This window comes from Haliaeetus leucocephalus, unplaced genomic scaffold (genome assembly GCF_000737465.1).
Source record: "Haliaeetus leucocephalus isolate CR32 unplaced genomic scaffold, Haliaeetus_leucocephalus-4.0 Scaffold140, whole genome shotgun sequence".
NCBI classification, from domain to species: Eukaryota; Metazoa; Chordata; class Aves; order Accipitriformes; family Accipitridae; genus Haliaeetus; species Haliaeetus leucocephalus.
Window position 1 is genome coordinate 15252118 of NW_010972576.1, and position 27683 is coordinate 15279800.

General features: G+C 37.2%; 1 protein-coding gene across 1 annotated transcript in view; it reads right to left on the reverse strand.

The window, feature by feature from the left end:
* The window catches only part of COL25A1 (collagen, type XXV, alpha 1), a 307286-nt gene that overhangs the window by 108468 nt on the left and 171135 nt on the right, over positions 1-27683 (reverse strand). Inside the window, exon 5 of the mRNA XM_010561056.1 lies at positions 3384-3401. Coding sequence (XP_010559358.1) covers positions 3384-3401 — 18 coding nt within the window. The remainder of the gene's footprint in view (positions 1-3383; positions 3402-27683) is intronic.

Genomic DNA, 27683 nt, shown 5'->3' on the forward strand with positions numbered 1-27683 from the left:
CTTTAGACTAGAAGCTAAAGTCTGTTCTTTGACAAACATGAATACTTCCATTATTTTAAACAGGACGTGTATGGGCAGAATTTGGTTGTATAGATTTGTTGGGAAAATAAACCTTTCTGGTACAAATTAATCTAAATACATATTTACATTCTAAACAAGAAAAAAAAGCAGGTATTCTTTGGGGTCACTCAAAAGCCAGAATTTAAGTTTCAGCAAAAATATTAAAAATTTTATTACTTGCTCTTCTATAAAGAAACTCAGTTTACATAGTATTTGAAAAAGCTTTCTTTTTAACAGAAAACTAAAATCATAAGAAGATACTTTATTTTTTTAAAGGTTATGCTAGAAATCCTTTAGCTATGGATTATTGATTTATCTTTCAGAGATACAATAGAACCACAAGATTTTTCTGAAAAAATGCTTGTGGGTTGTAATGAAACTTTCTTTTACTTAAACCAGGAAAATATGAAGCAAAATTCTCTTTTGCAGTGTATTTTTGAAGAAAAGAAGCAGTAAAAATTCAAAGATAAAAAGATAGGAGGTGTTACTGATCTGTTATGAATTTATATTTGTACCCAGTAACTATGTATGTGTTGTGTGAATTCAGTGTGTACTTTTTGAAAATTATAGCAAAAAAAAGAATAGGTGCTAATAAAACACTGAGTGTAAAAAGGATTAGAATTTATCTTTTCTCTTAGTGTGGACTTAAATGGCTATGACATCAAAAACTTTCTTTTGTCAGCATAGTAATTCTCTTTGAAGGCAGGAATCCTTTACTTACTAACCAAACCGACCAATACTTTGCATTTCAGATTTCTCATGGACAGTTAAGACTGAGGAAATTACTGACAACCACGGGTGGCTGAAATTTCTGCAGTTTTTTAATGAGAAACTGCGGGGGTTTGACTTATTTTATCTGTATGTGAACAGATTCTGTTTTCTACTGATACTTTAAAAACAATTTTAAAAATTCTTGAGATTTTCAACCAGAGTTTTCTGCATTTTAAAAATGCTGTCTCATGAAGTTATCTGGATCTGGGTTTCAGTTTAAGGGGAAAGACATCTAAATGTATAGCCTACATGTATTTGCCTAAGACACGTAGTTGTCAACATAGGCTAGAAAGCAATTCAGCAGAATGGTTATTCGATTCAGTAGCTGCCTATAATCAGAATCTGTAATTAAGAGGCACGAATGTGTGCAAGTAGTGTCATGTGAGAGGTTCCCTAGGTATCCAAGACAGCTGCCCATGACTGACAGATACAACAATGGCCCAACACAGACTCCAGCCATTGTACATGAAACAGCCAGAGGCTAGGCTGGAGACCCTGGATCATCTCACACAGCAACAAACACCTGAATGCAGGCAACGTAATTGAGCCCTAGGAGTTTACAACGAGCTGAAGAGGTCTCTAGGTGCACTGAGTATTGACTCAGCCTTCACTGACTACAAGGAGTGCTTACACACCTCACATGTCAACACCTACGCACAAGCTTCTAGGTTTAGGCATCCTGATCTAAAGCTGAATTCTCCTCTGACTGTTTCATGCCATTATGGCTTCCTCACCGGTGCCCTTGCAAGAATTATTCCTGGACTCAAATCAGCCAGTCAAAATTACTAAGTACATACATATCCTGCTGCCACAATAATAGCATCTTGAGCTGGAAAGGAGGAAAAGACAGTATTAAGAGAAATGGTGTTGCTCAGAACAATAGCAATGGCACAGAGATGAGCATTTCCACTGGGAGGAACTACTGAAGTTAGGATGCAAGAATTCTCATCCTAAGTCTTGTGGGCCCTAGTACCTTGTACTTGTTTTCTGTATATTCATTCAGAGCACAGAGTAGTTAATAAAATTTGGGAGGGCATTTTTAGAGGGTTTTTCCTATGGTTTGCACCCCACTTCTCTTAACAATCATGACGAGATTTGTCTGCCTTTCTGCCCTTGAAACAGCACTGCATGCTGCCATCTCCATTGTGGTTCTTTGCCTACAGCTACCTCAGGGCATTTCATGTAGAGATATGAGCTCCAAAGACTGAGAAGCTGTTTACGAGCATTAAGCAAGAGACACTCTCCAAGCAACTGAAATGTGGGAGGTGGGGGTCCAAACCCAGAGGGAAAAGACACGGGTGGCAGCACAAGTCGTTGCCAACTGGAGGGCAGCCCACAGGCTCCAGTAACAGCTTCAGGTCCTCAACAGAGTTTGTTCAGAGCAAGACTGCCACACAGAATTACGATCTCTCTCTTCATTGACCCCCAGCAGCACAGAGGCTGAAGATACCTCTCTGTGTAGGCCACACATCAAGAGCTTACCATGAAAAGTAAGTGCTGTGGGGGGTGGTAATTTCCAATATCATATGGGCTACTTAGATAATACTATTAAATGGAGCCTGGCACTGCAAGGATACTAGGCATTCAAAACTGAGTGGGATGACGGTTTATAACGCAAACTGTCTTTCAACAGAAAACGATGATTAGAAACAAGAAAATCTGAGAAAAATGCTTGCTTCCCATAAAGAAAATCTTAACTTAAAAAAATTCAGTCGATAAGGCTGTAAAGCTTTGACTTTCAATTATGATTCTGAAATATAAAAGGCCGCCACAGAAATCCTGGTTCAGGCAACTCACTTGTGCTAAGATGGTCCCACAGACTAGAGTTCCATAATGCATCTCACGTGTGCAAAAAGGTAGAGTTTTTCAACTGATTTCACTAAGTTTGGCTTTAGTATTCACTTTTCTTTTTCCTACTTCCTTGCTCTTCCACATTTCTATATCACTCTAACTCAAATAATTTACATTTAATTTTTGCTATACCTAATGTTTCCTTTCTGCTGTTCTATTTCTACTTCAGAACTGAAGTTCGACTCTAGATTACCACATCTTCAGTTACAGCTCACAAGACAAAGTTCTATTATTCTTAAATAAAGCAGAACTAATTCAAAGCAGTGTATATAATTAATCAAAACAGCTAGCAGTGCAATATTTAAAATAACTGAGGGCTGCCTGGATTACTGCAACACTATTAGCATGTGATTAATAAGCAGTTGAAGTATTACATTTGCTACACATTTGCTAAGTTATTTTATCTTGCTTTAAAGTTAGGTGGCAAAGTTTCAAGCCATAGTTAGGAGATTTGCTTTATTCAGTATTACGTTGTTAACCCCACCATCTGGTCAAACAGCTGAGGGAACTCAACCATATGGGGGGGCCCATCTTTCTCTCTTGGGAAATATTTGCCTTACAGAATTATGCAATGGTTACCAGTTTCTAGCTTATTACAGTAGGATTTAATAAAAAAAAAAAAAACAACTCTGTAGAAAACCTGAGTTTGGTGGGCCCTGTATTTAGCTTTAACTTATGCAGGAAAATAAGATGGCACTTACTTGAGGACCAGGCTGACCCTGAAAAACAAGAAAAAGATAAGGTTATGGTAAATTAAGACAAGGATTAACTCCTTAAATAGTAGCAAATAGTTACAGTACTCTCTAATGAGGACATAACAAAAAATCCAGTAAGTGTATTGAAGTCAGATTCTGACTCTTAATTCTATATTGAATTTGAATGTTCTAATTCCAACTGATGAACTTTCTTGCAATTAACTGATTCCAGAAATAAATTACAATAACACATCATTGAACCTGCATTTGAGAAACTTCATACTTTAGATAGTCAGAACAATTTAGAAATGATAGAAAGACCTAAGTTAATCATTTTCAAGTGAAAAAGAATCCACAGATGCTGAGCTAATTTAGAAGTAGGTATTGCGTGCTTTTTCTCCTTTACGGCTTGCCCCCATGCTTCAAGGAGGTGCTAATTACCGCCTATTGAACGAACAAAGTCTAAAAACTGGAGGAGCACATTGCTGGGCAAACAGTAGTCTTTTTGCCATTGCTGCAAGCACCACAGTTTTAAGCAAGTATAAACCAATATTAAAACCAGCAAGTCAGCAGTAGATTAACTCTTGTCAGTCAGCCCAAGAGGTAGCTGATACATTTCCTCTCCCTTATTTATCGTCACCTTTGGACCACCCCTGGACAAATGGAGAGGCATCCTTTGCACACCGAGGTGTTGTATGTATCTCTTGCTGCTGCAAGCCCTTACAGACCAGACTTCCTATCACTAATGTTCCTGGCCTAGGACAGCCGGTGAAAGTCATCAGTTATTCTAGCCTACTCATTACAAATTATCTGCATGAAGCAGTATTATATTACAAAACAGTATAGTAGCTGTGACTATGAACTACAATCACCCAGACAATCAGCTCACACTGTAAGACAGAAACAAATATTCATATATTTCTCCCTATAAAGAGAGAATTTCTTAAACTTCTAGCTTAGCTTCTAGGGTTTTATGACACTTCAGTAACATTTCAGCTGAACTAAAACTATATTTTCTTTAGTTGAAGGAAACTGAGCATGGAGACGTCTTAAAAGTCTTACAAAAACTCTCCACTTTAACTAGAAGGTACTGCTACAGAGACTCAAAACTTTTCCATCTGATCATCAGGAAACACTTTTTTACTGTGAGGGTAACCAAGCACTGGCACAGGTTGCCCAGGGAGATTGTGGAGTCTCCATCCTTGGAGATATTTAAAAGCCTTCTGGACGTGATCCTGGGCAACCTGCTCTAGATGGCTCTGCTTAAGCAGGGGGGTTAGACCAGATGGCCTCCAGAGGTGCCTTCCAAATTCAACCACTCTGCAATTCTGTGTGATTTTAAAGAGGGTAGGGGAATCATTTCAACTGGGAACTATTATCTACGAGAAAAGCAGCTGAAGAAAAATGCTTTTTTTAGTAACTAGTAAGATTTTTTGTGCTAAATTAAAAACCAGGAAAATATATTTTAATTCACATGCAAGTTTTTAAAGATTTTTTTTTTAAATGTAAGAAATATTAGAAATAACGTTACGAGGAATCATGGTAGAATACAGAATTATTGTAGCTATCTAATCCTTACACTGAAGGCAGCCTAAAGCATTCTCTGTTGTAGATGCTGCAGTTTTGTATTAGCTTCTTAAACCAGCACTGCACTTACAGAGGTTTTCAGACAAAAAAAACACTGGCTGAGGTTTGCCACTTCTAATATGAAGTAAAGTTTTCTGAACTGGTCAGTTCTATGAAGTTACACATCACACTGAGTTAATGAATACAATTGGGACTGCTCAGCACTCAGCCTTTACCTCAATCTTCCCATCACAGCAGGTTTTAAGCTATTATATGCTATACCTGATCCTAATTCCTAATCAGGAATTGCTTACTAATGCAGTATTGGGCAGCCTGTACAATAAATTTGTATAAATTAACTAAACTGAGACCTATGCATGCAGACTTTTATATATAAACTGACAATACATTTGTCTCACAAGTATATCTAAAGTTTCAATTCTTTTGACCAAATCATTAAAGACTGTCTCCAAGATATATATAATTAAATAAAAAATCTTAAATGAAAGTCTGAAATTAACAAAACGTTTCAACAAATGTTGATTTAAAGCAGTAGAAAGCAAATAAAGAGAATATATATATATACTTAAACAAAAAGATTTGAAAACTGACACCTTGTTCTTCAATCTAACTTAGACATATAGGCTACTAAGCGTCCGCATGGTACGTGCTATATATATAAAGTGACATACACACATAACACAAATATACCCTGAACTGAATGTCAGGGATGGAATCATACTCCCATGAAAGTGTTTTCTACATTCAGTCTCAACAGCATTACCAGTTTGCCTTTTTATTATTGTGCATTTATAATTAGTCTTTTATCATCTCTGCAATACAGAGAAAGGAAAGCTGGAAACTGAATTTTTATAGGACAATTGTTTTTCATGGTAACACAGAACTCCATGAGATAATGGGGAATGTAATAGTTGCATTACTCTTAGTTTATATATGCTGCCAATATTGCAATTATCCTGCATTTAACTAAATGCAGATGCCGAATACAAAAGTACTCATAGCAAGATTTTTTTATCCTGTTGGCTATGAGCTCCTTGAACATGGAAGGAACATTGCATTAGTGAAGGTAACTATTTTTGGTTTTTTTCAGTTGTTCTCAACCCTTCAATATGTTTGTATGCTCTTAGATACTCCTTGCCCTACTAGCTACTGCAGTTACAGTATAATTTTCTCTTCTAAATAATGATCCTGTAAGTGACACTAACCAGAGGATGAGGCAAATGCTATATTATGGAATTCATCAGCTCTGCGTACAAAGGTACAGGTAGAAAGAGGCATCACAATACTGACCTTTTTTATTGTAAAGGGTCATTGTTGCTCAACAATTCAAAGTGTGGGAGACGAAAAAGAGGCAGTTCATTTTGCTTTCTCTCATTTTTGTATGTTGTGAAAGGGTCAGGAATAAAGCCCTGTGAGTTAATTTTGTGTTCATTAAAAAAACCCTCTAACATGAATACAATGTGATATGATAACTCACTTGAGCAAGCTCAGTCTCAGTTAATATGCTTGTGTTCCCAAAAGGGCTCCAAGATCACTGAAATCACCCTGCTCGTTGCTGTGTAAATTGTTCCCAGTGCATGTTACTTGTGGATTAAAATGTTTTAGCTGGAGGTATTCCTCTAAATTTTAGATAACAAACAGGGTGAAAATACTCTTCAAGACTGAAAAGTCAACATTACTCCATTTTTTTTTCTAATGAATATCTCTTTATTCAAATGTGTTACATACTGTAAAAGTGATTCATTGATTGTATCTACTAACTGACTGCTGTTCTTTACATGCATTTACAGATCAGTCCCAACACCAATAACTGATCAGGCATATTTTAGTGGCTGCTGCTTTGAACCTCTGTACCATTGTTCACGTACTTGATTATCCACTACTGATTGCTGCCTTTTTTTTTTTAAATTTATTTTTTAAATCTGCATTACTACAGTGGGTATAGCTACATAATATTTTGTGGTTTCAGCAAAATCTTCAGAACAATTTTCCCTTCTATATTCCTGTTTACTGACTTCATACGTTGTTTTGCAGGAAAGAAAGGGGTCCTTTGGCAGCCTATTCTAATTACTATGATGAAAGGTCTTCTATGGTTGATAGTTAATCCCTTCCTAGGAATTTAATATTAGCAGCTGATACGTAAATGATACTAAGGGAAAAAAAACAACCCATGATGTAGCCAGGTCTATCTGAAGTCAATAGGTAAGCTATCAATCTGCTAAAAGAGGAGATTAAAGAAAAAAGCCTATTGACTGGAGGCTGCAAACATTGCAGAAAAGTTACTTAACAGTAGAAAGAGATCTCAAGGAGCACAGGAAAAAGTCTTAAGAGAAGAAAATGGAAGCTGACACTGCAAGTTAACAAGTTGAGCTTGCAAAGGAAATGGGGCCTGTAGCAAATGAAAAGACAGAAAAGATGTATTCAGGGTATCAGAGAAAAGAGCTGTCCTGGAAAAGGAGGAAGAGAGAGGGAGCAAAAAAAGTAGCATGAGAAAGTGCAGAAACTGAATTTTTACACCTTTTGCATGATTTTAATCTTTAAAGAGCTGGGAACAATAACTTCCAGGTTCATACATCCAAATATGTGGATATACAAATATATACACAAATATAAATATATTTACAAATGCATTGTATAAAAGTAAAGGTTATTTCTAACTTAATTCAAGTAGCATCTCCCTAAAGAATATCTGGGATAGCCCACAAATGCATTTAAAATGAGACATGGGGCTGTTCAGATCTAATCAGCCAACAAAATCCATGGAGAGAAATTAAAACACAAAAACGAAGAACCTGTGGAAAAAGGAAACCAGCAAGAGTCGCAGATATGTGGTCAGAAATAATATCCTGCTGTTTGAAAGGCACGACCAAACTACCCTTGTGAAGCATTCCCTGGACAGAGCACCCAAGCAGGGACATCTGCCTTCCAATCTAATCCAGATAGAAAATGATAAGGAAACAGGAGCAGCATGGCTGACCTCCATTTCCTTGGATAGACACAAAAGACTGAAGTGGCTTTTTGGCACTCTGTTAAAAATCTATGCTATTGAGGTTGAAATAAGTTATGCCAAAGGAAGCCAATATGTGATTAATATACATTTCAGCATGACTAATTAAAAAAGCAAAGAGGGAATATGTGCACGACCTAAATTACACTGGTTTTGAACAAATCACCTACCAGCTTTCCATCCATACCAATCGGACCCTGGGATAATCAAAAGTCAAAACAAAATGGAACAGTTAAATCAGAGGAACACTGAAGATGAGGAAAAATATACAGACTTGGGGAATACTGTGGGCTTTAGAAGAGGAATAACTATGTCAGCAGCTAAATGTAATACCTTAAAGATATTTTGAGAGTGAAGGCACAGAAAAGAAACAACAAAAGAAACAGACCTAAGACAGATCTAATAAAAACAGCGTGGTGGGAAGTAGCCAGGCAATAGTTGGTGTTTAACAAAAGACAAGTTCAACATGCAATGAAGGAACTGTTAGTTTGGCAAATCACAGTGGCACAACATAACCAAACATATGAAATAACGCATCTGGCTTGTGTATTTTTCTTTATGTAACTGAGAAAACAGAATAGGTAGCCTCTTTACTGAATGCTCTTATCACATGGTTGCAAGATGAAAAGAGCAAACACTTAAAATCTCGTAACTAATCTGAATTTAAATTAACATTATAATAATGATGGCTAATAAGAAACGTCAGCTCATGCAGTTCACTGAGGTACTAAGGATTTCTCCCTATACTTTGGCCAAGAAGTCCTGTGCCTTATTTCGCTTTCTTTTTTTTCCCTTGAGAAACATGGAATTATCCTTGTTGATACTTTGCAAGTTACTTATTTCCTTCAGAGTCCAGAGGTTGAGTCCAGTTATAAGGATGCAAATTCTAGAAAGGATTTAATATGGATATACACTGTTGTAATTCAGTAACTGGTTCCATTTCAACTGCATGTTTAGGTGATCAGAGGAAAGAAGAGGGCTAGAGAAAGTTGGATTAATTTTAAATTTTATGATTAATTGCTATGTCTTCTGACAAACGAACAGTCAAGTTACCTTTCACTGACAATGGAATAAGAGCAGGCAGGGAAGTTGTTTCTGCCATTTAATTCCTCTTTTAGACTGAAACTGTGAGGTCTCAGGTCTTTGCCCCCTGCGAAAGGGACACTGGAGACACATGCCTGCTGGAGAGAAATTTTCTCTTAAATGCTGGCACCACAGCCAGACTTTCCCCCTGGAGCTTCACAGGCAGTGTCTCAAGACTGTCTTCCCTAAGCATACAGCCCCTTAGGACTGATTGCTCACACTGCTTGATTTGGATCACTGTTGCTGAGAAGACAGCACATAATGTATTTGCTGGTTTTGTGTTCATCCATTTTATCTTTGCTGGTTTTTACCCCCTTTCTGAGCACTACTTCGGCTTGTGAGCAAAACTCAAAGTGTAATAGTTTAGTTTAAAGCAAGTCTGCAGCGGTTCTGCTGATCCCTTCACCCAGGAGTGCGTATTCCTACCATCTGCACTATTACTAATAGGTACTATAGCCATATGAATGAGTCAGTTCAACTAGCTATCAAGAAAGTAATAAACACTATGAAAAAGTGATGCCATACCAACCTAGTGAGTTCCTTAGCTATCTGCCCTCTCCCAGCCTAGATCATGGACCCTGCCAAAAATTCCAGACATACTTAGTATGAAAGAGGACATCAGTTGGATGTACATCTTGTGAAACTCATGATTTTTGGTACATTGTTGGCTAAGAAGCCTGTGTACTAACCTACTTGTCAGATCCAATAACAAGTTACTGCATCTGGAAAGCCCTTCAGGAATAAAACCCCTTACCTCTTTTTCCCTCCAGCTCTTACTGTGGTTTCCTCTCACACCATGAGTAGATGACATGCTGAGAGTGTAAAGCGAGTCACCGGCATCTTGGTTATCTGCACGACCACTAGCTTTTTTATGTGCTGATATCCTGGGAAAGTTTGTGACTGTTGGGAGGACCTACAATATCTTTCAAATGTTATCTCTGAACGGTTCTTCCCTGGTATCCAATAAAGAAAGCAACACTTTCCAGTGCATTAACAGGACAATTTTTATTATTAAGCTTCTTCAGCACCTCTTGATCCCATACATGCAGCACACACTAATATTTTCTTAGTTATTTATCAGATTTTTAAATATGGCACTATGCACTCCAAAAATCAAGGCAAGTCTGCAAATTATTAGCTTTCCCAGATTTTTCTAGCACTGTACTACAGGATATTTATCTAGTAATATTTACACACACAGTCTGTTGCAGGTGCAAAAACGAAGGCTGAGCTGAACCTTGGCTACAAATACATTTACTTCTAGAAAGCCAACTACAGATATTACTAGTTAAATCAACAGTAAGGTCATGGTAAGTATATGAAGTTCCCCAGAGGGCTGCGTGGGCCAGCAGCTAAATTTAACTGTTTGGTCTGCTGCAAGCTTAGCCCAAAAGATTTAATTAGTCTTATGATGAATGAATACAGAAAAGAATTATGCAAGTATTTGTAGAAGGAAAATTCATTATGGGTGAAATCGTTGGCTTAGAAGGACCAGCCAACAGCTCTTGCAACTTATCAGTGCTTGTATTTTGCACATAAGCACTGTTTTCAGGGAATATTTCTTTATCATAGAAGAAAAATACTGTTTATGCTCCCTTACAATGCTAGGTATTTTATCTACTGTTAAATTTTTTCCTGCTCTTTATCCATGCTACATAGCTCCTGCACTTGAATTAAAGGATGGCATGTAGCATCTTGAAGAGTCTCAGTAAAGAAGAATCAGAAATTCCCAGTAGGCTGAAGAGAAGCACCTGCTTGCAATGGAAAATCATTGGAATTTCCCCCGTGATTCTGTTTGTATCAGGACTATTTGGTCTAAAGTCTTGTGGGATTTGCTTTATAGAATAGAAGAAAGAGAAATTTGCTTGAGACATACTGCCCTACAGGAGAAAAAAAAATTATCTCTGAAGATAAGAGGTCATCACTGTGAAAATGAATAATATTTTTTCATTATAAAATCCCTAAATCTTTAACAACAAAACATGGCAATTTTATTCTTTCCCCAATTACTTCTTTCTAGTGTTGGAAAGAGAGAGAAAATGCTTTTCAAAAATTGAAGCAATCAGAATTTCCACAGCTGATGCAGGCTGGGTGAGAAAGATGAGCCAAAATAGTACATAAGGCTACTTCAGGATGCACTGAGAAAAATCCTATATGTGACAATATTTATTGAAATTTGTTACATGGTTGCACCGGAAGTCTCACGGAATACTCAAAGACATTTTCATTTGTTTTGAAAGAAAGACTTCAAACTATAGTCTGTCTTTGACTTAAACTTTATTGTCTCCAGAGCTGTGTGCTACATAGTTCAAACTACTTTCTGCTTTGTTCTCTAAAGAACTGCTACCACAGATTAGCAAGTAATTTTTTACAAGTACCAAATACATGGTCTTCTATAACACAATCCCTGTAAAACATTTTGGAAAACCAGACAAGGCAATGCATCATGAAAGACAAGGGGATGAGTAGGTTTATACAACAGACATGTACACTAACTATTTGTTTGCTTATTGCAGATACTACAGATGGTATTGAAAATGTTTCTTCTGGACTGTGCATTTCCTTTCTAGGTTTCCGCTACCATTTTTAAATGTATACTATTACTGGATATTTACTTACAGTACTACATACACTTTTTTCCAAGATCCTCAAAAGCAAATATGTTTGTACAGTAGATTTTTTTCCAAATAATACCCAACTATTTACTCAGCACTAACTACCCACCAGATAACTGTAACATAGACAGAGACAACAGATGGGAGGAAGGAGAATATGAGTGCCATTTCGGTCTGGTTTTGTGAAAAGTAGCTTCCACTCCTCAAGGATACTGTAAACATAATGTTTCTCAAAGATATTTTTAGTCAGATTTTGAACACTACACAAAATCAGTTGTTTTCCATTTAAGCAGTATCTTTTTATGTATGGGTTACTCTGAAGGTAAATATTTTAAGAATTTTAGGGGTTATTGTTAGAAATTGTATATGTAAGCAAATGCATCAGAAACCTTTAGAGTGTTCCTGTCAAAAAGATAGCCAGTATTATTACTTTAGGAAGCTTTAATGCAATATTCATTTCTTCAGAAAATTCTGAGTGAAAAGTGAAGATAAGAAAAGATACCACATATGGAAATCTATGTGATAAAGGAATCTTCCACAGGAAGGAAAAGAAGAAGATATGGATTATCTTCTTACTCTTAACTTCTCCACTTATCCTTCAACGATCCTTTTCATTTAAGGAATACTCACCAGAATACTGAGTTGTGAACAAGGAGATACATATAAACAGAAAACAGACATAATTTCTTCTTTATAAACTGCAGACCACCTTCTGTCTAAAGGAATTTTTTTGTTTTTTTGTTTTTAAATAAAATGGATTGGCCTATTTTAACAGTGCATAATTTTGGTAGGTTTATATTAATTGGAAACATACAGAGAAATGTATTTGTTGCAAACACATTCTCTGTGGAAAGAATGAGGAAAAATTTTGACACTGCAAATTACTCCAGTTCTAGTTTTGTGTATAAATAATTACAAGCAGGCCAATTATCATCTCCAAATGTATAATGATTTCTCAAACTTTGATGACTCACTGTTTTTCATGATTATTCAGTGTGGAATCAAGTACTTTGGAAAAAATTCTCTCTCCCAATGCAGACCATAAGTGTCTGAAATGCTCTGCATACAGAAAATTAATACAGAAACATCTGCATCTCAGAGAGAGACATGAATACAGAAAACTTAACAGAGCCCCAGTAACACTTTGCTAGATTGTGTTTCAATTTACTGGAACTTCCTGCCACAAATAAGTGGCTGAGCTTATTTCAATATTTCTGATGGCCAGTGTTGGCCCAACAAATAAAGCTAGTGAGACATAACAATGCCATAGCTGAAGTTGGCCAGCATACAAGTATTTTCTGGACTCAGTTCGTAGTGCACTGAATTAAAAGAGAGTTTTCACATTGACTTTAATAAGAGTGTGATGTGCCACTCAGCTGTCAAAAAAAAAAATAAATAGATAATCACATTTTAAGGTATCTCCCAGTAATTTAAAAAAAATCTTTTAGATCACACGTTTAGCAGTTTGAAGATATACTAATTTAAACTATCACAGCAGCATTTCAGAATTCAGAAACTTATCCTGGTAAAATTATGTGACTAAATCATACCACATTTCTAAACAATCTACAGTAAGCATGATTGTTAAAATTGTTACTTGCAGCTGCCTGAAAACCTCTTATGTCAATATGTATACAATAGGAAATTCAGAAGAAAGCAGGAATCTAGCTTTACAGCAGCTGTATGAGCTGCATGCCAGTTACTATGTCAGATTGAGTTTAAAAATACCTATGTGGAGGGGAAAAAAAAAAAAAAAAAAGGAAAATCTGTCTCAAGCAGCAGGTTTGCAGATCATCCCCACCAAGTTCAGGTAAGGTGAAAGATGACTCATTGCCTTTTCAAATCACGTATTTTAGTTCAGGATTGATAGATGTTAAAAACCCCACAATTGTCAGGTTTCCTCATCATGATACCTTTAAAATGATGGATCTCCATGCCTGTCTTTCTCTCCTTTGGTTAATTACAGGTATAGCAAGGCTGACTTCAATTAAATGTAAGATAGTATTCCTAGCAAGTCTGATGAGATTTCTTTTTAGTGAAGTTTTGTTTTAGAGCTTACGTAGGCAATGAGTATGATAAGCTTATCAGCTAGCTAAATTTCTCCTACTGATGAAACATTATTGGTTCTTTTTCAGTGACTGGAAGTGATTGCTGTTAAGAACAATGTGAGCGAACAGCCCAGGTACACAAGTCACTTGCTCCAAGCCTGGGAGAAAAAAAGTGCACTAAATCAACGTGCAACAAGTCTCTCTGGCCAGCGATTGGGACATTACTAAAAAAATCCCAAATAATCCAGATCATTTGGGCTGGGAAAAACTTTACTGTGAGAAGAATGAACTGCAAGAGTACAAGAAAGATGAGCTGAGCCCGCTGTCTAAAACCCTTTTACCACAAAAAGGAAAATTACTGACAAAGACAAATGAAGCACTACAGGACTCTTTCAAAGAAGTCCATTTCAGAATTTCCTGAATTCTTCCCCCAAGCAGTTCATATTAGTTACTACCTGAGACATAAAACTCACCTAGATGGATCATCACCTGGAGACCGCAAAGTAAGTATAAATGTATTCCGAGGTAGGAATTTAAAATTTTAAATGAAGTTTTTTCAAAAACCAACAGAATTCACAGCACTGTTAGGCTGCTTGATCTTCTTGACCAGCAACTTACAGATCCCATCTGAACTGCTAGAGACTTTATTCGATTCAGCCTTCAGAAGAAACATCTTGCTTCTCCTAGACTCATTCAAAACACTGATGCAAAATTAAGCATTCAAGATTTGAGTACACCTTCCCCAATACACGGGAAAGGGAAAGGGATAGGGAAGGGTGCATTCTTAAGCCCTTAATAGCCTCTTCCTGTACTTCCAGAAATCTCTCATTTGGTTGCAAGCCAGGTATTAACTCTCTCATCAAAAGCTCCTACAAAATTGCCTTTATGAAGCCAATAAGGATCTCAAAGCATACCCTGGAAGCATAGAAGAGACTCAGATAAAATCTGGAGAATGAAGAATAGCAGCACCATGATTAAGGCTCCAGAGTGCACCTCCATCAGCCAGAAAAGCTACATCATGCCTAGACTAGGCTCTCAGCATTGAGACTTCAGTTCATGAGCATAAAGGTAATTAGAAGTTGTTCCAATTTATATTTTAAACCACCTGTCAATTGTAGTGCCTTTAGTACAGAGAAATATGCAGCATGCACATGTAAAGCAGTAAGAGCAATAAGCCAATGCTAATAGTAAGCTGCCAAGCAGAGCTGGCAGGAATCTTACATGTATTTTGCTGTTCTTGTTATAGAAAAGAAAATGTTTGCATTTTTTCATACTTTTTAGTTTCTTTGTATTTCAAGAAACAAATGGGCATGCAACCTGAAGCTATGAATTTCATTAAGTGGCTCTGGTGTCCATATTAGCCTAAATTAGATGATGGAAATCATCAATAACAGACCAAGATGGAAGATGAGGGACAGTTTTCAAGACTCAAAAAACCCCCCCAGGTACAGTCTCTAAAACTTTTCCTTGGAGCAACGTCACTCCAGATCACAAGACTCCTAGCTGGGAGCCCTACATGCAGTCTGAATACTCTAATAGCTCCTTTGCAATTATAAGATGGATTGGTTATGTTTAGAAGAAAGCAATTTAGAGAAATAAAAATTGTTCAGAGTTTGGCTATTCAGAGAGTGGCTGAACTATGAAAAAAAGCGCTGCATATGGTAACAATAAGGGAGTACAAAGAGTTCTATGCAAGAAAAATTATAGTCACAGCTTTTCAAAAGCATATTTGACAGCTGAAAAATAATTGCTGAGATACTTTTTATTTTTATAGTCTATGCAGAAAATCTGACGGGCAGTTTCTTGTGGTGCAGATGCATTTTTGAGTATCTGAGCACTATGACTGCTCTTCCTGCTGAAATATATATGTAAAAATAACAGGAGAAAGAACTGGGTAGATTGAAGTTGGAACAAACTCTTCTAAAAGAATATAGGCAGACATCCTTCTATTTATCATGGCCAACATTGCGCACATCGCAAATATATAGGAAAAAAGGGCCAAGTATGACTGTAAACCCCAAACTGTGAAGCACCTTTGTTGTTTTCATACATCAGGCTAGCAAGGAGATTATTTCCAGACAGACATTGTTTTTCTCCTTGTAGCCTATACATCTCACCAGCATCTGCAACATTTGTATAGTCATATCTGTATGACAAATTATTGCAAAGGGAAACTACTCTTGACCCCAGAAAGAGTTAAGAGCAACATAGTTCAAGCTATAGTAAAGAATGGAGTCATGCGGACTCTGTTTTGTTTTGGTTCATTTATTTACCACTGACTAACATTGTTTACTGTAGACCAAAACTCCAAATATGAAACATCTAACTGATACTCAGATACTTCTTCAGGAGTTGAAAAAATTAAAAAAAAATTGTAAAATGAACCTGCCTCATCTTGGCAAATCATACATGGTACAGTGACTTGAGAAAGCACACTGTAACTGCCTGCTGTTAAAAAATGAACTGTATTGAAATTGGGATCTTAAAGTGCTTACCCCCATATGCTTCATCCATCCATAAAAACAGTCTTGTGAAGGGTTGCAGAACTATGTGCTTCCATTAAAATACTTCATTACGCTACTGAATTCCAGCATAGCTTAACAAGTACTTGAACACAGGGAACATACACACAGACCAGAGAGACATCTCCTACATTCTACCTAAAAGTTCTCGTTTCTCCTGAAGAAATTGAAACTCCTGTATCCGTAAATAGAAAGCACATGGCTAATTCATCAACGCCAACATCACTGTGTGAATATATTTGATGTGGTTGGTGCCATGTTGATGAGAAAACAATAAACTGTGAAAAATATCACTTCTCAAAAATTAGCTGGCTAGCATTCAGCAGGAGATAGATTGTTGTAACAGCTGTGGCATGATGACTTTGATGAATTAGATTTTTGTTCTCCTGGAATAATTCTGAAGAATCTGTCTCCTCACACCACCGTGGAAGTGAATCCATTTGCTCACTGAAGCCCTACAAAAGAACAATCTTTCCTGTTACCTGTGTTTTGATGGCTTTACAGAATATGAAAAAAAATCCATTTCACTTCTTTCAGTCAATATCTTTTTTGGTTTCTACAGATCTTCTCTTTTCAGGGGGAATGAGGTCCATTAAGGAAAAATAAAAATACAGTCTTTCGGTAAATAACACAGTACCATAGAAACTAACTTTCAGAGGCCAATTTTTGACCTTCCCTCAGTGGAACCATCAGCTTTGGCAGATTAGCAAAACTCAAGAGCAGGTATGTAAATTGATTTATACTGACCATCACACTCTTTTATCTGCCTATAGAGGCACATATTTTGCATGGGGCTCCCAGGGAATTAAGAAAAAAATACAGCTGCCGTAGAGATACTTCCCTTTTGACTTACAACAAAGGAGATCAATCAGAGTGGATACATCTCCATAAAAGAGGAGAAGAGAACAGTTACAAAGGGTTTAAAAGAGAACAAAACTAAAAGCCAAGGTACTGAAGTGTTTATAAATAAACGCGTAGATAAAAACCCCAATCTCTTTTGACTATTGTGGTCAAAGAAAGCTTTGAAGAATTCCAGGATTACCAAAATGTCAATGTTCATACCTAGTCCTAGTCCTTAAATGCAGTATTTCCATCTGGGATACAACATAAGAAAAAAACTTGTGCAGATGCACTGTGTTAAACTCCAAAGCAAGTGCTTTCAGCTATGTGCTGCCATATGTGCTCAAATACTGGAATATAAAATTCTGCACATGCAAGCCCATTCAGATACTTCTGTCATGTATCTACCAGATATAAAAGGCACAAATATGCATGCAGCTAGGTTAAAGACACTACTGTTGTCTTAAACACACAATAACCTAAATCATTCACTAAAAGTTGATGGTGCTGCATACAACTCTGTCACCTCCAAAATAACTTGGAAACAGTAAATTCTCAAAAAGCATAAATCATGATGGAAAAAACTATATGAAGCACACTTTAAAAGATTATTTCATTCCAGGAAATAAAGCAGAATTCAGGGATGCACTACAATATTTCTCATTTTTTCTTTCTGAAGTGTTTCCCCATATAGTTTTTAATGAGGTACCACCTGTTCTATTTCCCCAATTTAACAGGAAAAGAGGGATGTAGCAATGAAAGAATTTGTATTTTAAGAAAGGATTATTTCTAGCCCTTGAAGAAAAATTTTCACATAAATCTTGCCATGATCAGTACCAAAACTTGGTTTCCAGAAGCAACATCTACTACTGTGACTATGAAAACAAAATCATTAAGCATGTAATAACAAAGTTTATAAATCACATAAAGTGCTCAGACAGGCATACAGCATCTTCACTTGCAAGTCTGTGCTTTTACTAGTTAAATTATTTTAACCGGGGAGCTGAAAGCTACCCCGTTTACTGCCTTAATGTCCTGTCCCACCGACCTCAGACCTAATGGCCTTTCAAGCAAAACACTGGACACTGTAATTTAAACATTTGGAAGTTCATTAGAAGGTTGGAAGTAGCCGACTGACCTATTCACAAGAGTGTGGAGGATGAGGAAGAGGAGCAAGAAGAGAAGCTGCGTGTTCTTTACTGTAAGTCCAGGTATAACTTGTGGCTGGAAGATGACAATGAATAGTGTCTGGATAGGAGATAATGTTTGAGATAGGATAACCTTTCTATTGGTGCCACTATTTTTATAAGACATTATTGGGAAAACTTAAGACCTTTCTGCTTTTCAATATGTCACTAAGAGCAAGTATCAAAGGGGTTGAAGAGGGGGGAAAAATGCTGAGCCTTACATAAAAAAAAAGAAAAAAAAGTGTTATCAGAAGTAAGAAGGTGCTTTAAAGAGTGTAGCTGCAACACCATATTGGCTGCCAAAAGATTTGAGGGACCTAGAAACTGTATTGCTGGCTAAGGAAATGGAGCAAAAGACAGAGGAGGAAGGAGGAAGAAAAGAAACTCAGTCAATAATGAGTCAATACAATAAAGCAGCCATGAAGGGGAAAGCCTGGAGCCATATGTTCACCAGCTAGATGGAGTATCTAAAGGGAATTTTGGTTTGCTCAGAACTGGCTCGACAGAGGCTACTGAGAGGATGCTGGAAGAATCGCGTCATTTTAATTCAGAGCCTCAGCAGCAATGCTGCTTCAACCTGCTTCTGCAGTTCTTTCTTTTTTTGTAGGTGAAAGGACATACACAGGCCCAACTTCCAAACAACTTCTCCTGACAATCCTTTTTCTTTTATGGCAAATTCTATTTATGCATTTTTGAAATTTATGCGAAAAGAAGCAGAATTTCTTTTGTGGTGGTGGTGGTGGTTTTTTTTACATTGGAGAACAAAAGCACATCTCCACAAAATCTTCCTATTGAGTGGGTGCCTGTTTTCCCCCTCAAGCTATTTAGGAAAAGCTACTAAGTTTCTCCGTACTCATATATCTGCTTTTTGAAGCTTGCCTATCTAGAAACAAATTCAGAGATTTTTCTACTTTGATTCCAAAATCCCTTTTTAACTCCAAGTAGAGCCAGTGTCTCACTGCACAGTCAGAAAAGAAGACTTTCCTTCTTCCTTGACAACGGCTGCACAAACAGAAACAAGCAAACTCAACCAACAAAACATTTAACCAAGGAAACAGAAGTTACTGAAATCTGATCAACCTACAGTACAGAACATGGGCTACCCCCCAGCCAAGAAAACCTGCAAATCCAAATATTTCATACCTGTGCCTTTCTGAGCCATGCTCCAGCAAATCATACACTCCTTTCACCCATTTTTTTTTATTTCAGTCAAATTATCCAAGTTAAACTGAAGTTCACCAGAGCTTAACAGGTGAATCCAAAGACAGAATATAGTTCAGTGAAACAGCTTTTAAAATCCTAAAGCATTTACCAATGTCATTAGTTCATTTAATCTCAAAATCTCTAGATTATTCTTTTGAGTTTTGTGGATCCACACATGAATATATCAAAATAAAACATTTTCATTACTTTCTTCTGACATATCTGGTTTTCAAGATTATAAAAGGAATTTTGCAGAAGCTGGTGACAGCATGAAGAACAAAAATGTATTTCTTTGCATTCCCATCTAGGGAGAAACAATTTGTATGTGATGGCAATACCAGATTACACTTTACATACCCTAAGGGCAGAGACCTAAAATGAGATCTCTCCTATCACATGCAGAGTGGATTAAAAAAAATCAGGATAATTGATCCATGCAGCTGGAAGTGGAAATGTTGAGGTCATTTTCTCTTCAGAGACTGACTAATCAGTCAGACTACCTGAATGAAAACCACAGGCGTCACTCAGGAGTATTCCTATTAAAAAAAGGAACCTACACTTGCACTTTCTTAATGACTAGGAATGCACATACTATGTTACGCATGACAAAAGTCACTGAACCGCTGTATGTTACTCTTGGTACTTTTGGAGCACTTTCCTTCAACCTTCACTCTCAGCTATGGAAAACTGTACTATTACTAACATCACCCTCTGAAACTAACTGCAAGTGGCAAACTAAGATCATTCCAACAGCTGGAGGCAAAAAACTCAGTATACCTGTCTAACACTACTGAACTGAAATATGAATTTGAATGGAAACCTTGAACTCCACTACAGTGATGCAACTTCTGTTTCACAAAAATCTGTGCACTGAGAAATAAAGAACTTCCTTAGCACCATTTGTCTCCTAATTTTTTCTCCACATAGGTCCCAATTCCACTTTGCCCTCCCATAGTAAGCAGTACTTATTTGGGGGATTGCTTGTCTGAGTAAATGTTGTTCAATATGAAGAAAAGTAGAAGAATCTACCCTTACATTTGCTCATCTTAGTTGCAATTGATCTGGTAAAATACGGCACTGTTACAGAAAGAATAGTGTAACTTCTAACATTTCCAAATTTTTCCTGGTTTTACTTCACTTGCTAAGAATTCCAGACTTCCAAGCAGAAGCAAACAGCAGTTTATTTTGATAAGAATATCATGTAGCAGCAAGAAACTGATTTCTACATTAAAAACTTAATATTCTTTTCAACCGATGAGTGCTCATTTGCATGATTGCTTTCATCATGCTCCTTTTGTGAGGCAAAGCAGCAAAGGGTTAAATTCCTCTCATTTATACTGGGAATAGCTACCATGAACATGTACAAAATAATCCAAAAAGAATTCTTAACTCAATGGTCCTCTGCTAGATTATCAGGACGTGCAGATCTCATTATTAGAAAAAATAATAAATGTTAATTGCTTTACCTTAAGCCAAGGGGGGGGGGGGGGGGGAAGAACCCTTTTGTGAGGGTGATTTATGATCTGTATCCTACACAGTCATGGAAAAAACTTCCAACTGACATTCCACACCGCTTGTATAAATCTTTCCTACCAGACAAGTATGTTTGCTTTCAGAAACTGCTTTAACTAATCTTGATTTCAATATGCATACATGTAGCTCAGAAATCAAAAAACAAGGGCAGTCCAAACAACACCTTAGTATTGATTCCTTGTGATGCAAGTGGCAAGATGTACACTAAATGTGCCCATCCCAAAGATCCCCAGGAATGGAGAAAACGTACTTTAAGGCTTTGTTCTACCAGCTAATTTCTGGTATTAAAAAAGAAACCCCAAAACATAGAGCTGAGAACCTTATTAGCTGAACAAATGCTAGCCAAATCATTTCTGGTGTAATTACCATATGCTGCTAAGCAGTGTGAGGCCCACTACAGGCGTACGAAAGAACTTTTTGATTCCCAGTGGGGGAAAAGTTCCTCATTCAGCTTTGTAAGAAGAACCAATTCAGGTGCCCACCTGCTCCAGATGTTCCTCTCCTCATACCACCTCTCTCATAAATGGGAACTGAACACTGATTGCAGGGGGAAGCAGGCGTGCAAACTGCCTTCGAGAAAACACTTCCACCATGCACTTTCTGGAAGTTACAGAATCCAACCACCTAGTCTAGCGATTTAGGAACAAGTTTCTTCAATGAAATTCCAAACCCCTTGACCTCAGCTAGGATCAACAATGCACTTAAACTCCCACATAGGAATATTCATCTGGGAGCTGTATGGGTAGTGATGTTTGACATATCTTTCAGCTATATCCTAAGTCCAGACGAAAAATCCAGCGTGAAAGAAAATGATGCATCATGTTTGCAACCCTCCTTCAAGGTGAAGGAATTGATGACTGAAGAATTCTTATAGGATGGTTTGGGATTTCCCTTCCCATTTGTGACAGATATAAGTAGTAATTAAATACAAGATTTCTACTGTAAGTGATTTAACATTTTCTTTGAATCCCAAAACTTCTTGTGAGAAAGTGACAGTTCAGGCAAATTGTAAGAGACATTTTTAACTATCACTGCTTACTCACTACATCCACGTGCAATTGTCAAACACAAATTGAGAAATAAGGCCTAGAATTACAATTCCTTTGGAACGCAAAATTTTGCTCGGAGGTAGTTTGTTTCATAAATAAAGTTATTACTGTTACACTAGAGAGTTACATTGTGCGTTGTGTGGAAATGACTGGGAAATTTCAAGTGGCATGCCCAACAAAAGGAAAGTATGAATGAACTTAGGTGCAGTTCGAGCATTAATTATGCCTGCCAAAGCATAAATGTTAAAATCATAACTACAGTCTTCTGCATGCCACCTGCTTAGCTGCCAATCTGAACTCAGTAGAGTAACCTAGAGAGACCAGAAATTTATGTATACTGTCAAATAAATGACAAACCAGCTTAATTCCTTTCTCTACCTATACATGCTTTATTATGAAAGAGGGTAATTTTTAAAGCTGCAGAGGAAAATACTGCAAAAAGACATTTAATTGTTAAATTACACCTGTCCAATCTATCTGCCATCAGCTAGAATTCTGTGTTTGTCAGATAGATATATGGGGTTGTATCATTTTGAACTGTCAGCTGTGAATCTAAACTACACTGATTCACACTAGCTCACAGTATCCTAGCATTATGTGCTCAGTTCTCACCACACACTGACATCTAGAAAGTGCCATGCAGAGATGTGGATTTGACAATACAGGAGTTGTCTGTCCATGCATCTGAGATGGAAATTGCTAGTTTAAAGAAGGTCTTGGCAGATCCAGCATATGGTAACAATTGTCCATATTACTAATGATACATCGAGGTTATCTATTATAATGTTGTTTTATTATTCTACTAATTTTCTACATCCTTATTTGTAATCGAAAATGGACTAAAATAATTTAGAAAGTTTAATGAGTTTAAACCAGAACCTGCTATGTAGGGAGGCATTTATTGCAGCACAAGTAATTTTCTTAAGTCACCATGTGAAGTTTCTACTTTAGCTTATCTATGGCAATTTCTTTTTATAATTGCAAGTGAGGAAAAGGGTAGAAATATCTTTTTATATTGCTGGCTTTTGCAGATGAGGCAGGTGTTTCTTCACTATCAGTGTCACCGATATGGAACAGCTTGGGGCACACTGAGCATACTCCAGGGAGTTGCAGAAATAAACACTGCCTTCTCTTACTTATGCACTCATCATTACATGAATGTAACAGATGAAAGGATTCAGCCCATGGTTCATTCAAAATGGCAACTGGCTTATAAGAAGCTAATAAACATGTTCTGATGTGTAGCTTCAGTTGTCATCTGTGACACAAACCAATAGCAACTGTAAGCTTAAGAGGTCTCAAAGTTTTCTCTTTGAGTCAACTTCTGTGATTATCTTCAATAACTACAAAAAATTGGCATACAAAGAAATTAAACTGAAGAATTGTATTACATATTCTTTATAGATGTGAAGGTCATAAAAACATTATCGTATTAACGTGACTGACATCATTGCAAAGGCCACAGTTATTACTTAGACAGCCATGGGAATTTAGAGTCTCTCCCACAATTTTTAAGAAAAACTGGAAGTTTACTTGCTGAGTATGTCCTCAGCTACAGTATTTTTCTGAAAAATTACCACATTCTCACAGCTTCCCTCTGGTTCTCATGGCACAAAAATACTACAGTTAATCTGCTTAGCAGCAAGTGTGTGTTGCACCTCTTTAAATTGAACCATGTATCTGGGAACAGTGTAACTGTTGAGGATTCTGGTATTGTATTATTGAGAAATTCTGATACACTGTGTCGTGACTGTTAGGAAGATTTTTGATTTGCCACTGAAGTTTTCTAGAAACCGTTCAACACAGCTTGCCACTATAGGCCTATTAAACAATACTAGAGGATGGCAACAGCTGCAAGCAAGAAAGGTGTAACTCACTTTTTTTACAGGGTGGACTTTATCTCCTACTTATCAGAATATTAACTGCCAGAATGCAATTTTTGATACTGCAGTTCAAAACTGCAATTAGGGCCATATCTACGGTTTGATATCAAGGCAAAATTCGTAATTAAGCAAGTGACCCACCTCTGGTTGACCTTTGTTCAAGTCTCACATCACATAACACAGGTATGGCTTGAAAAAAGTCATACTGATATCCATCACTTAGAACGATCAATACCAGTAGCTACAGCTACCATTGAGTGCTGCACTTGACAGATGTATCCATGGAAAAGACTGAAAGCATCCTTTGCCTACAGCTGTAGAAAGCCGGCTTAAATTTCACGTGTGAGAATGAAACTGAATGCCATATCCCCCCAGCTCTTACTCCTGCACTTGCTGGCCTGACTACAATAGAGAAGTCCAACTCTCGTTATAAGCTTCTGCGACAGGACTGTAGCACTTGTGCACAGCATACAAAGAAGTTTAGGGACTGGCTGTGGCAGATTAGTATTACACTCCATATGAGCTGAAGTATGTTCTTGGAAGACTCACCAAAAATGGCTTGTATACAGAGTTTTGGTGAACCATGGCAAGACCATTTGGAGTTCCAATTTGTTGAGGTGAATGTATTAATGGAAAATGGTTATGTGAAATAAGACAAAAAGGTCTAAGGACTTATTTATACTCATCCTGAGTAGTCACTTGTTTCCTGCTGAATCCAGCACTGGCATCAGCTGGCAACCTTTTGGAACGATGGGCAAGGAGTACATGGTTACAAATACAGAAATCTGCAAACCCAGTAACCTTTTGAGATGGACAGCTGACCAACAGTATCTCTTTGAAGAAAGCAGAGGATCCTCTCTGTTTCCTGAGAACAAGCAAGTAGTTTGAGGCAGATGGATCCACTGAAAACCTCATGTCTCCCAAGCCACTCGCCTCTGCCAGGACTAAAAATAAGGATAAAGTACATAGAACTGAGAAAATGCATACTAAAATCACAGCACAAAGAAGCTTTTGAGATTCCAGATGTTTTGAATTTTCTGTGTATTTAAAAAGAAAAAAAAAATTTAAAAGTTGAACTAGTTATCAATGCTTCACTACCAAACCTGAAATTCATTGCAAAAGTTTTGCTGGTACATGTTTAAGACATTGCTTTGGTCGAATGCCAGAAATAAAAGGTGGTCTGCAAAGACACCTGTTGAGAAAAAGAAATGCTGTAGAGTGGGGAACTTCTATAGGATCACCAAGCCAAATCCTCAGGGTAAGGTCAGGAACCGACATAGCCGCTCCTTGAGCTTAGACATGTATATTTTACTACAACTGTGAAAAAGGGGAGACCTGACCAGCTACTGGAAATACCACAGCTGCTGCAGAAATGCTCAATACTGCCATAGGCTGTGCTTAATCACAGATTAAAAGCTCTCTATCTTTGCTAATTTCTTCTCTTTTGATTATTCTAGTGATGTTCGTTTCATAGCAACTGAGCTGCCATAGTATCTGAGGTCGAAAAACTTGCATTTGGATGGGATTAATTTTACGTACCTACACAGACACTGCTACTTACTACACATTTGCCTGCACAGCCCCAACCTCTAACTGGGGACCCAGCAGAAAATGAAATACGAAGCACCAAAGACAAAGCAACACAGCAGGACAATAAAATGCCTTTTTCCAATTTCTCACAACAGTAGCTTTCATGTTCTTCCACACCAGGCCTATTTCTCCAAACTCAAGCCCCTCACAGCCGTTCTCTGTTCTACCTGGAATTTTCTTCACCTTTAGTAATACAGGAACAGAAAGGGGAGTGAGAGGGAATCAGAGCCTTCTAAGAGCAACCTGAGGTTCTTTACATATCGGGATGACAGTTTGTCTTATGGTATATTGGGACATATTTTTACGGGTGCAAAAATCAGAAGTGTGATGATAAAGACATTTTCTAAGCTACAATGAATTATAACAGGCTAAAGAATAATTGGAATTCTCTACCTGTAGTCGTAAGCTTTGCCAGTTTGTTATCTTCACGATTCAGAGCTAAGTCTTTCAAGAGCTAGGAAAACTTTAAATGAAATGACAGGTGAAATTTCAAAGATCTACATTTCAGGTATGAGCAAGTGATGATATTTTACAGTTACAGGAGAACAATCTCCAATTTAGACACATTCTTTTCTGCAAGAGAGGAATTTGTCTACATTTCTTGAAGATGAAACAAGGGTGTTAAGAGAAATGGGATTTAATACAATCCACATGGTCACCTGGAGTAGCCACAACCCTCCACAGCTCTTATAAGTCTTGTAAATGCATCAGGTGCTCTGCAGACTGACATCATGGGTAGATATAGGAGAAATTTCCCTGGTCCCCTCTTCTATGAAGCAATGCTATATGGGCATCTTCATATTCTGACACTTTATTCTGAAGATAGTGCAGCTTTACAGCCATATATGCAACAACTTCCAGGATGATTTACTTGGATGTTGAGCTTGATCTGTACCCCAGCTTGGGAAAAAGGGTAGGAAAAATTTTCCTGGTCTGCTTCAGTTTTTCAATGGAAAATAGTAAATAACTTCTACCTATTCAACCAGCTTGTAAGATTCTTTTTCCCCTGCAGAGATTACATGGTTTGTGTACTTGGCCTCTTCACTGCATTCATAAGCTGCTGGGGGTTTTGTAGTGGTTGGGGTTTTTTTTGTTGGGTTTTATTTTTTTTTGGAAGTTCTAGCATTATTTCTGAAGTGACATTGTCATACAAAACCCTGCAACAAATGCCTGTGTTCTCATTCTCTAATGTTTGTGCACTCTTTTGTTCTTTTTTATTTAAGATGATGTGATAGCCTATTTCAATTTTAAACTCAAGTTGAAAGAGTTAAAACTCTGAGTTTGGTCACTGTCTGTTATATAAAGCTTTTAATGAGGGGAAAAAAGGAGCTGTACCAGTGTACACTTTTTATAGTATTCATGGTGCCTTACATAATAACCAGTTAATCATGGTCTTATAAACCCCTTAATAACTGTGGTACTCATTAGCAGTAAGTCCAGCTTATTTTCTTGACTTTTGATACCATATCTTCCCAGGAACTTAGACTTCTCACTGTAATTCCTTTTACTCTTATTATTATTATTTCTTAAGGTACCTTTAAAATTAGAATGAACACAGACAATGAAAACAGAAGTCTGGGAGAAAACAGCCACCAGCTTTTGTGAGATTGCAGCATTATGATTTGACCTATTGAGCAGAGAGCTTTTTAGGTTATATGTGGCAGATATAGCTCACTATCCTCACAGAATATTCTATAAAATCCAATAAAGATTAAAGCAATAAGGTTTCTACAGGAGTTAAATAGGACTCTAGAGAAATAACTTTAAACGCTAATAGCCTTTTCATAGAGCTCTACAGGACTGTATAAGTACTTTTAAAGTGCATTGTACTTGCTGTTACATATTTCCCATTCAAAGCAGGAGGATATGACTGTAACTGAAAAGATTGAAACAGCCAGCCAAGTGACGACTTTCAAGAACCAAAGCCAAATTCTATTCCCAGTCATTTTCAAGCAGGAAGAAGTGTTCAATCAGTGCTAAGCACTACTGAAGGCACACATTTGCCTGTGCATGCACGGATGGCTGCACGCATGCACAGAAATGCATTCAGACTAAACTTTGCCCATAACAATGCCACTATTAGACTCAGCAATTTCAATAACATGGCTTCCAAGAACCTTTATTGTCTTCAGATCCCACGACAAATCTCTTCAAGAAAG